This window comes from Manacus vitellinus, unplaced genomic scaffold, assembly GCF_001715985.3.
Source record: "Manacus vitellinus isolate BGI_N305 unplaced genomic scaffold, ASM171598v3 scaffold_6_pilon, whole genome shotgun sequence".
In the NCBI taxonomy this organism is placed as follows: domain Eukaryota; kingdom Metazoa; phylum Chordata; class Aves; order Passeriformes; family Pipridae; genus Manacus; species Manacus vitellinus.
The window spans coordinates 22643768-22656148 of record NW_021940750.1 but is presented as its reverse complement, the minus strand read 5'-3'; the positions used below and the strand labels follow the sequence as shown (position 1 = coordinate 22656148).

The window sequence follows — 12381 nt, the reverse complement described above, 5'->3', positions numbered from 1 at the left end:
TTAATTCCTCAGATTTAAATTAATAAGTATTGGCACCTGAATATTAACAGACAAATAGCAATGATGGTTAATTTAGGATTAAATATCTTAATTTGCATGGTTAAAACAGATGAGACAATTTCAGCAAACTGGATAGTGTTTTTACAGAAGAAAAACATTTGTATTATTTTTAACTAATAATTTTTCAGAAACCTTGCATTTCAGTCCTTGTGTAGTTTGAATTCTGCCATCTTGAAAATCATAGCACGAGTCATTTATTAGGTAGTTAATAAGGCTGAGGACTTTCTGGTAGAATTTCTAAGGAACAATATTTTCCTGAGTGGTTAAGGAAATTTTCCTGTATGGTGCAGGCAGGGCTTCTGTTTGTAGTATGTTAGAGTTTTAGAGATGGAATAATTTTGTTTGGAAGAAAAATACTTTAAACAATTTCAAGATATAATTGCATCTTAAATTACCAGTTTAGCAAGGTCTTAACTTAATTGTTAGTTATCTATCTGTATTTAAACTTTTCAAACATAATCAGAAAGGCATTAGAGAAAGTCTTTATCTTTCTCCTTATTAGCATGGAAATGTATTACTCAAGATAATACAGGAATAGTGTCCAAGTCCAGTGTTTATGTGAATGTTTAATTGGTTTGGCTAATGACTTATTTTTGTATTTTAATACTTCAGCTACAGCATTATCTTGATTTTTAAAATAGCACTCTGACTCCCTGTTTTACAACTCTTATACAGAGCACTGCAAATTGACTAGATCATGTACATGGCTGAGCTTCAGAAATGTAACACAAAATAATAATTTCAATTGTTTTTCTCCAATCGAGTTAATGTTCTACTGAAAAGTCAATTTACTTGAAACAATATACCTTTCATGTTAATGAGAACATGTTTTAATTTTCCCATTAATTATATAATAATAAATCAAGGTGGTTGTAAAAATATGAAGAAAAAAAATGTACTGGAGCTATTAAGATGTCTGCATATATTTATATAATTTTTACAATTATGTTTTACCTTGCTGTGTTATTTTTGTTTTTTCAAAGATACATGGGAAGAAGACAAATGGAGATTTATTTTTTTTATGCCTCTAGTAGTTGTCTATGAATAAAGACCTTTGAATTTCTGGTTGAAGGAATTTATAGCTTAGTCTTATCAAAAACTGTGGTTTGACTTTTAGGATTCAGACATAAAATTCACAGATAATGTGACTTCCAAATCAGGAGGTGTTACTCTGATGGGATAAAATCTTGGCCTTGAAGCTTATGGCCAAATTTCATTTACATCAGAACTTCTCCATTGTTTTTTCCGTCCTATTTTATTTTATTAAATTTTGTATGGGTTTTGGGTGGTTTTGGTTTTTTGCGGGAGTTGGGGTAAGGTGTGTGTGTGGGGGTGTGTGTGTGTGTGTGTAAGAGTGGAATACCCCTATAAAATGACTGAAAAATACTGTCTGATTCAGTAAAAGGTTATGAGGTTATGACACAGGTATAGCTGTTTTTATGTATTTTGGTCAAAATCAATAGTTATAGAATAGTCTCAAGTAGAGAAGAAAATTGCCAAAAGAGAAATGAGATAAAATTAATTTACCACAAGTCAGTGTTTCTACTGAGTCTGTTGCTCTGTTCTTGCTGTTTTACAGTAGCTGAAAGATACGAGAGAGAGAAGCAAGATCTGGAGAAACATATTTTGGAACTTAAAGCAAAACTGAATCATAATGCTGTAATGTCAGAGGTAGAAGAACTAAAGAGATGCATAGAGTGTAAGGACAAGGAGAAAGCACAGCTTGTAATGCACATACAGGTAAGTTTGGTTTTGTTGCTTTTTGTTTGACGGTGTTTTTTTTTTATAATTTTTCATCTGTTTAACATTAGATGATAGATTAGGGATTAATCTTTCAAACTAGGAGTTACTGTCGTGGTCTTCTTTATTGTGTAAATAACTTTGAAAAGTCATTTGAGTTTGCAGAGTTTTATTCTCTTCCATCTTAATACCAAAAAAGGTATTTGCTATTGCCCATGATTTCATGGTTTGGATTACTTCTTTCCCATGTGCAAAGAAAAGGTGATCTGATTTTTATCAGCAGTTATCGTTAATAATGGGTTTTGGAATTACTTTTATAAGGCAGTACTTATTTCCTTATTCTCCATACCATCATGCTTCAGAACTAAAGTTTAACTTCAAAAACTCAGATGCCTTGGTCTACAAGACAGTGCAGTAGAGTAACAAAAGCAGATTACAGTTTCTCTTTTTTAATCAATTAAATGCAATACAGTAATGTAATTATTATTATATGTATTAGTGTTCTTATGTTTGATAAGCAATACTATTTAAAGTGATTCTCTGTGAAAAGAATAAAAGCAGTCTTTGGTACTGGAATTTTAGTTAGAAGACTTTTACCGCAAAATTAAATCTAAGTAGGCAGTAGCCTTTTTTTTAAGATGGGAGATTTCTGTATTTTTTGATCTCGTCTAGATTTGTCATTAGTAGTAAGATGCCTGAACAGTAACTATTTTCTTCTCTCTCATGACTGTCAGAGAAATGAGGTTGTTTTCAAAAGTGTGTGTATTATTTCAGTATTCAAGGACTTAACATTTTATTGTGCTCGTATTGGGGCATTCTGTAAGCAAGGGGTTTGTAATTTGTATTTATTTTTCTGGTGAGGATACTTTGAAATGATGTCATATCACTTTGGAAATTCAAATGTCGGAATTTATTTTTTGGTGTTTTCATAGATTTACAGGACTGTACTGTTCAGTTTACTTCTACTGCTTTTTTACCTTGTCAACTCCTGTGCTGATTTGAATGAAAGTAGTACATCAAATTACATTTGGAAAAAGTTGCAATCTCGAAATAAGTTCCTACATGCTTTATGAAATTTGGTCATTGAATAGGTTTAAAAAGACCTCAAGTGCTTCTATAGAGGGTAAAACAAGTAGAACTCGTTTCCTGATGCCCATCAGCATTGGTATTATAGCTGGCCTATAAACTCCAGACTAACCCAAACCATTCTGTATTTTTGGTTTGTGGGGCCTGAGAAATTCCAATTACTTTGGAGGCAGGAATTGTGGAATAAAAACCCACAGAAAACCAATTACTTTAAAATTCTGCTTGTAGAACATGCTTTCTTAAGAGTCAGAATGATTTTCTAATACTAATTTCCTGCTCTGAAAATACTCATGTGAGAGTGCTCAGTCGGGGTCGTTGTCATTGCTCTGAGTTAGAAATCTTTGACTTCCCTCATTTTCTCAACAGAAAATACTTTGTTCTTCTTATCTGCTTCCCACTGCCTTTCTCCTACAGAGGCAGTAACAGGAAAATAGCTAGTGTGTTTTTCTTTTAATGAGACATCAAGGAGTGCAAGGATGTGAATTTCTAAACTCGTGTTCTAACAAAGCATTTTGTCAAGCTCTTCTAACAGCTGCTCCTCTCAGATAGTCTGATTCCCAGTTGGAAGTGACCAGTCATGTTTGACTTTGGTGTAATTTATCTTTGTTTAATGGGAGGATCTAACTGCACTTGCCTCTGATGTAGATGTGATACTAGAAATTTCTTTTGATTTATTTAAATGTCATTGTTTTCAACAATTTGAGTTATGTGTTGTTCATTTAGTCCCCAAGAGTTGCCATAAAATCACATGATGTAAAATAGAGAGGATGAAAAGGTTAAAATGTATTCTTAAACTCATGTTTAGAAGTGAGTTCAATCTTAAATTAATTTTTAAATTTAATAGAGAAACATTTTATTTCAGTTATTGTTGTTTATGTGAGCATACAGCTGTGAGATCTTGCAAATGTATACAACTATCTTAAATACACTTTTCTGCATGAAACTGTATAGATATTGGGCTGTTATGGTTGACTATTATGATCTAATTATTATGACTAAGAAATAAATGAAGTGCACGAATTATAAGGATGCAATACCCTACTTTCTGCATAAGTGGTTTTAGACTCTTATGCCTGTGAAATTGTTTGATTTTCTACCTCTTCATTCTAATAAGGTCTTAGTACAGTCAGTTTGTTAAAATATTTCAGATTTTCTGAGGGAAAATTATTGATGTGTTTATATAATATTAGAATTCTTCAGTAATATGTCTTTCAGTCTTATGAATATTGATTTGTATTCTCATTAAAATTCATTTTATGACTTTTCTTTTCTTCTACAGATGAAACTGTTAGCCAGTTATTGTCATTATACAAGCCAATTAAGGTTTCTGAAAATCAATAAGTAACTATTTTCTAAATTTAAAGATATCTTACAAAATATAAGAAATCAGTACTTCTGCAGACCAGCCTGTATTGCCATGTCAATGTTCAAATACTGCAATAGTGCTCCAGATAGATCTAAAATGAACAGATGCTATTTGCTTTGATGAACTTTCTCTCTAAAATCACATATCAACCTGGGGGGGGGAAAGATGGTTTTGGTGTATCTTGTATGATGTTATCTTTCAGGAAGATTAGCAGTTCAAGCTTTGGAAAAATATAGAGAAGCCATCACTTAAAGAAATTGATTTTGTGCAGCATACTTTTTACTGAATGAATGTACCTTTTGACTGATTGGATGTATCTGTCTTTGATTATTCAATTCACAGAAGTTATACTTGCATGAAAAATCTAAATCTTCTGGATTAGTGGTTCCTAGTGGTTAGATACATTGTTTTGCAAGAGATGCAGATCAGATTGTGATAATAAATTAGTATCTGGGGGTCTGTATTTGGAAAAATTAGTTAGAGAATAATTAGGTTCAATAATTAATTGTTGAAAGCATTCCCAATGACAGTAGTATGATTGCATAGCATTACAATCTGGTGGCTGTACTGCTGAGGTACAGGGCACCAAAAAGAAATGAGGGAGAAAAAGACATATAGATCCACTTTAGGTGACTGATCCAATTAGTATGGTGGGGTGAAATGTGACTTTCTGTATTCCTACCGGTGTAGAATGTTTGCACATAGCTGTGATATAAGGCACTTGTTCTGTAAACTGTAGCAAATGAGTGGTCCTCACTTGCATTTTAATTGTTCACGTGAGTTTTAAGAAATTGTATACTGAATACTCTATATGTAGTGTTTTCTATACCTAGGATGAATTTTGTTTTGTAGTTTGTGGTGATTTTAGTTTTAAATTGGGTGTCAAAAACAGGGCAAGAGTATGATATGAGTAGTCAAACTAGGGACTAGAAGTCCAAACTGCAGGAGTTTCTAGAATGGTAGTAATCACATGTTTTGTGCCTGTAGTGATTAGTTTACACTTCAGGTAAATAACTAGTCTATAACTGGAAAATGTTGTTCTCTTTCTCTGCCTCCAGTTTCTTATGAAAGTTGAAAGCTAGATTACATGCTGGGATATTGGATCTGTAGAAAACTAGATGCACAACTGTTTTACCTGGGGCAAATGTTGCATCTGAGTTTGTTCATCATTTCTGTTCTGTGTCAACTCTAGCCAGAGCCTCTCAACTGAAATGTCTGTGGCAGTGTTGTAGTCTGAGGGCTCATACAAACTTTGTAATTGGTACTTGCATTTAGATCTCTGGAGCATTAATATGCTGTACTCCCAGGATTTAGTAGCTAATCTTAATGACATTTTTTAACTGTTCCACAAAAATAATTATCTCTTATAAAGATCTTCAGATATTAAAGCCAGGAGGAGAGTATTTGATGTTATATTGGGGGTGAATTAGTTGACATGAATATTCTAATACCTTCCCTTGGTTCTGTTAGCAGTGAAACTATGAAAATAATCAGATTAGAAAAACTGAGACCCAGAATCATCTTGTGTAAAGATTGAGAAGAGATAATATACCACAATCAGTTTTTCTTCTGAAGTAATCACAATGCAAAGTATGCTAACAATTGCTGTATATATACGCAATATATTTTACCAACAAAATGTCCTGAATATCCTGGGTTGCTTCTGTCAGGAGAACCTTCATCCATACTGTTATAATGTATGTCACATAATATTATCATACTTTGTTGCATCTAGAGAAGCTCACTGAGTTCTCTGTGTGACTGACCTTGAGCCACAGAAGACACTGGATACTCCTTGGAATCTGAAGTGTTTAATCTGTAAGGTCAGCATTTGTCATCTGTATAGAATTTTTTTGGAATCACAGGTGCTTAGTAATTTGCCACTTGGAAGGGAAACTCAAGTGTCCAAGGAATGTAGTTTTTTCTCTTTTTTCCTAATGAGTGCAATCTCCTGAAATTGCTTGTCCTTTCTCTTAGATTATTTCAGTCTTGTTAACTACGATAACAATTGAGAAAAAGAAAATTGGATTAATATTAGAACAAACAAAAAAACCCTCCAGCAAACAACTCCAAAACACCCCACATCTCTGTATTCTTGTCATGGAGAAATCCTTAAAATATTTACATTCTGAATTGCCTAGAAGGGTAATTCCAAGATAGAAGTGTGAAAATTAGGGTATTCTGCAGGGTCTAAAGTAAGCATCACTCTGCCAAATTCTCCTGCCATAGTAAAAGGGCAGCCTGCAAGGCTCAGGGCACAGCTGTATCGTGGGGAACCACCATCAATATGTGCATAGACATGGTTGTGACACTGAGCTCATTGTCCAAACTTCAGAACTGAAGAGGATATCTTCAGACTCATTCCACTGGACATAGACCTGCTTACAACTTTCAGCACAAAGTTTAAAAATGTTCTCAAAACAAAGATGGAGACTGAGATCTTTGATAATTCCAATTTCTTTAGCACTAACACAACTCTAGGCACTGTAAATCTGAAGAGACCTGGAAGCTGGGTTAAGGTGTAGTCTGTGATCAGGACTGGTGTTTCTCTTTGACCAGTTCCCTCAAATCCCACAACTCTGGAGGCTGAGAGCAAACTTATGTTTGTTGTGTTAGGTATTTAATTTATTTGTCATTTAGTGCTATGTACTTTCTCTTCTCCCTGCTATGTCATCCTAATGAAGGGCAACTCCTTTCTGACAAGTAACACAGTATTTCACCCTTAATGCAACCTCCCAAACAAACCAGCAAAAAAAATAATGAGAACCCTGTGGTGCAACATTTGATTATAATACCAGAGTGGGTTCCTCCCAGTCCCTGACCCAGCATCTGTCTGAGTTTCAGCCTGTGCTGAACTTGTATTCAGTACTGCCCTGGCCACGGCTGCAGTGGAATGTGCATACAAACAGCTTGGCAAAGGAAGCCGTCAAACTATGTGTCTTACATTAATGATATGCAAGAGAAGTGTAGGGAACAGAATAAGGGTCTCTATGTAACCTTTGTTGATCTCACCAAGGCTTTTGATACTGTGAGCAGAAAAGGTCTGTGGCAGATTTTGGAATGTTTAGGTTGTCCCCCCAAGTTCCTTAAAATGATCATCTCACTTCATGTGGATCAGCGCGGCCAAGTCAGATATGGCAATGCACTTTCTGAGCCCTTTCTAATAACCAATGGTGTGAAATAAGGCTGCATTCTTGCACCAACTCTATTCACCTCAGAAAGTCTTTCATCATCCCCATATCACCATTGGCCAATCAGAGCTCGAATCAGTCCAGCAGTTTAATTACCTAGGTAGCCTCATCTCCTCAGATGGTAAGATTGACGGGGAGATAGACAACAGGTTAGCAAAGGCATACAGTGCTTTTGGAAAGCTTCATAAGAGAGTATGGTGAAAGAAACATTTGAAGAAAAGTACAAGATCAGTGTTTACAGAGCCATTGTGCTGTCTACTCTCTTATATGGATCTGAATCATGGGTCATCTGTTGCCACCACCTGCGTCTCCTAGAATGCTTCCATCAACGCTGCCTCCGTACAATCCTAAATATCCACTGGTCAGATTATGTGACTAATACATCTGTTCTAGAACAAGCAGCAGTCACAAGTATTGAGGCCATGTTGATGAGAACACAGCTGCGATGGGCAGGGCACGTCTCCAGGATGAAGGACCACTGCCTCCCTAAGATCTTGCTTTATGGTGAACTTGCCACCGGCTGCCACATGAGAGGAGCCCTGAAGAAAAGATACAAGGACTCCCTCAAACAACATCTCAGCCTTGACCATATTGATCAACATAACTACTCTGGCCTCCAGTCAGGAGGTCTGGAGACACACCATTTATAATGCTGCTGCTTCCTTTGAGAAAGCACGCAGGATCACTCTTGAGGAGAAGAGACAACACAGAAAGAACCGTATCTTGCAGAATATACCACCTAAGGAGTCTTTCTGCAGTGCCTTTTGCAATCGGACATGTCTATCTTGTATTGGCCTTTTTAGCCACCAGTGTGTTTGTAACAAATGTGGATAGAGCCTGTCCCAAATCTTTGTTCGCAAAGCCTAGCCGTGATGACATTAATGACAAAATTTTATGATGTATTGTCTGCATGCATTTTTAATTCACTTTACAACTGAGAGTCTGAGTTTCTGAAAGGAAAATGAGGACTAAAAGGTTGAAGGGAAACAGAATTGGAACTCTGGCAGATGTCTGTATACAAATGATATAATATGTGATGGGGAAACAGTTACCTCCTTACTCCAGGTGTTATTCCAATATTCAAGAATGACCATATGTGCATCCATAGTAGGATGCAGATATAAATGTTTTGTGCAAGATACTTTGTTATTTTAAGAGAAAATGGGTACCTTTCAAGACTGAAGGTCTTGGCAAACTTAAGAGAGTAGGCACATAGCATTTACTTCATTAAAATTTTATATATTATTTTTTGAAAGTATGCTAAAATTGAAAAATGTGATGCTATGCATTAGCTTAATTAACAGGTTTTTTTAGTTGTAAAGATTGTTTAGAAAGAAATTAAAAGCTGAAGTTTATAAGATCATCATTGTGAAATGAAATTGCAAGGTCATACTTTCACAACACACCAATGCCAAGTATGATGTTGTCCCAATGACAACAGCAATTTGCTTAACTACTTCTTGCTAACAAATCAGTCTTAATTCTCATAAGGTCAAAATTAGGGACTAAAAATATGTAGTATGCTTAATGGAGTTTTATGTGTTGTATTAACTACTTACTCTCTGCTGATAATAAAATTCCACAAGAACCAGTGATCAGTCATTTTCTGAGTAGTGTTTGTCTGAAAGGGATATCATAATTAGCAAGGTAGGCTCTACTGACCCAGTCATTAAATGAAAACAACATGCTTTAAAATGGTTCTAATGGCTTTCATTGTTGTAAAGGGTTGCTTCAAATCAACCACAAGGTTGATATGTGTAGGCAGGTAATGACAAATAGTGAGGTGATCGCTTGTCTATAAATGTTCTGTTAGAAATGTTACTTTGAAAATTGTAAATAGTCATCCTGCTTTTTTATTTTTTTTTCACAACATACCTAGAAATTGGGATTGTGTGTTGAGATTTTTTCAGGAACCAAAAGGCACGATCATAATCTTTGGGTTTTGTAGACAGCTAAACTCTGTACATAGACAGTGAGGTTTGAAGTATGCTCTTAAAGATAAGAATGTGGAGGCCCTCTGTTTCTCTATCCTCTTGCTTTGCAGAGAAGGCTGCAGGAAATTTTGACTTGCTTTGCTGCTGATTTCAACTATTGGGTCTGTGCTGGCTTAACTTTTCTAAGGAAAGTGCAAACTATTTGCTAAGATCTATCATATTTACACATATTGTAAAAATAAAACATTAAAATTCACATTTATATTGGTACATCTGTGTCAAAATTAATTTTTCCTCCTCATGCAAGTAGCTCATATTGATAAATTAGTTGCGCTTCAAAGTAAGTAACTAAAACAAATGTTCCACTTTTTTTATTATACTATAAATCAATAAATTGGAGATTGATTTGCTTCTACACAATTACATGAATGTTTATAGTTAATTGAACATTGTTTTTTGTGTTTAAGCTTAGACTCATTTCAGTAAAAAGCCTCTGGGGGCTGTACTTCTACTAATGAACTGTATTCTCTGGGGGAATTGTATATAAATAAGTATTTTTTAATGATGCAGAGCTGAGCAGTACATCAGTTTAGGCTGATATCCTCTATGGTGCCTCCAGAAAGACACAAAATGAGAAGTGATAATGTTATTTATAATCACGATTGAAGAAATGATGCCCCATTTTAGAAAATCTGTTGAAGGGTAAATGTAATATCTGATTGTATTTTATCAGGCTGTTTCGAACTTCTGCTATACTCAGTTTATATCTTTATCTTTAAAGAAGTATTATAATCTATATTTTCATTGGAAATTAAACTTGTTTTGATTAAAATTGTAGCTTGTGAGCTTTTTTTTGGTTGGTTGTTTTGTCTTATGAATCAAGACTTTTTACAAGGTTAGACCTGGTAATTTTGCCTGATGAGCTCAAAAATGCAGTTTAAAATAACAGTGAAGAAGAATACACGTGGAGTTTTTTCTAATGTATAGAACCATAAATCTAAAAAGACTCCTGTTTTATTTTGCCACCTGCGTAACATTTTCTCCCAACTATTCCATAAACTTTACCTATTGTTTTGTTATCTGTATCTAAGTTGTGTCTTAGAGCAGGAATGTTCATCCTACAGATAAGCAAGTGACTGTCCAGTGGATAATCCTACTCCTGCTTTGCAGCATGGGTACAAGTAGCCAGATGGATGAATTGTTCTTGGTTATAGCATCAGTCCCTTCCTGTCTGTATTTTTTGACCACGATCTGTCACATGCAAGAGTGCACGTGCAGTTGTCTTTTCAGCACAGCAAATACCATCCTGAAAAGATTGGTACAATTTACTGCCTCCCAGGAGGTGATGGCCTGGTTTTCAATAAATAAAACAAATCCAACAAACCAATTAAGAAGGAGCCCCAACCAACAAACCCAAGTCTCCCTCCCTCCCCCAGCCTTGTGGAAGGATCTTTATCTAAATAGTTATTCTCTATGCATCTGTAAAGTTGCCTATTTTTTTCCAAGCAAAGTACTTTTCCCTTGTCTCTTCTGAATTACAACCTGTTTCTTTTAGTCTATATGTGCAATTTTATTCAGTCATTCTGAAATCTAATCCTCTTCTCAAGTATTCAGTCCCTTGAAGCTTGATAATATTTTTTACTATAGATCAGGTCCATCAAATTCATCTATATCATTAATGAAAATACTGAATGGTATGAAAACAGTCTAAATAGACCCAAAATACAGAATACTAATATGAATTTCTACATGATGCTCTTAGTAAAATACAGTTTTGCTAGTGTGGCTTCAGTAGCTGATTTCTGAAAATGTCCTTGCAGAAGGTTTATGAAGAATATTTTTCCTGAGTTGATTATGAGTCCTGAAAAATGTAATTTGAGAAAGGCAGCACTTGTTATTTTTAAAATTAATGGTTCAAACATCTTTGCACTTTGTTCTAGAAACATCTACCAAGCAGCTGGATTCTCTTTGTATTCAGTGCTTTCAAATATACCCTTATTCAGCATGTTGCTTTCATAAAAGCAACCAGCATAAAACTGGGTAACAACTAGCTCATATACTGTAGATTACTTTGGGTGTGATGAATACTATTGTTTCCTTGCCAGTTTTCTTTTTTCCTCTCGTCTGCTTACATTTGTCTCCTTACATTTTAATCTTTGGTTTATTTCTTATTTGTGTAGTGTGTAACATATGGTCAATGACTCCATCTAAAACCTATAATACAGAAAAATAACAAGAACAACCAGAAGAAGAACAAATGAAGGAAGGATAGAGTAACTATATATTTTACTTCATCTTGAAATTAATTCTTCACCGTTGCAGAGGTGGAGATTCTCTGGGCTAACAGGGCTTTCCTTCATAGTCAAGCAGATCTTTTATGCTATTCATATTTTAGATAGAAATGTGATTTAACATTGCTGTATGTTGTTTGATAAGGTTTCATACTGGATATCTTTGGAGTCAGAATGTTTGTATTTTTTTATGATGATTCCAGGTGTTAACGTCTGACCTGGAAAACAAGGAGAAGCAGCAGGAAAAAATGCTGGACCAGCTAAAGGAGATACAGAATTGCTACAAGGCTTGTGAGAATAGGTGTAGACAAACTGAACTCCAGTCTTCTGAGTTAGCTCAACAGGTTGAAGAAAGTACCAAAGAAGCAGAACGGTGTCTCTCTGAATTCAAGCACTCAGAGGCACTCAGGCTGGAGACTGAGAAAAAAAGAGAAGATTTGAAGGCGAGAGCACAGGAAGCCATCCGCCAGTGGAAGTTGAAATGTAAGAAACTGAGTCGTGAGACAGAAAAACAAAATGAAACTATCAATGACCTGATGGAAAAGAATAGTCAGGTAAGGTTGGTTGATTTTTTTTTTTTTTTTTGTACCCTTTCCATTTGCTTTAGAAATGAAGATAAGGAATTTATTTATGCAAACCGTGACTTAAACTGCTTTCTGCCTTAAGTTCTGGACCAAATTTTCTGGTAAACTGTAAGACAACTAATAGGTGGC

At 35.1% G+C, this 12381-nt stretch overlaps 1 protein-coding gene across 1 annotated transcript in view; it reads left to right on the top strand.

The window, feature by feature from the left end:
* The window catches only part of CEP128 (centrosomal protein 128), a 102484-nt gene that overhangs the window by 24548 nt on the left and 65555 nt on the right, over nucleotides 1-12381 (top strand). The window contains exons 12-13 of the mRNA XM_018082862.2: nucleotides 1640-1800; nucleotides 11872-12222. Of these exons, the coding sequence (XP_017938351.2) occupies nucleotides 1640-1800; nucleotides 11872-12222 (512 nt within the window). The remainder of the gene's footprint in view (nucleotides 1-1639; nucleotides 1801-11871; nucleotides 12223-12381) is intronic.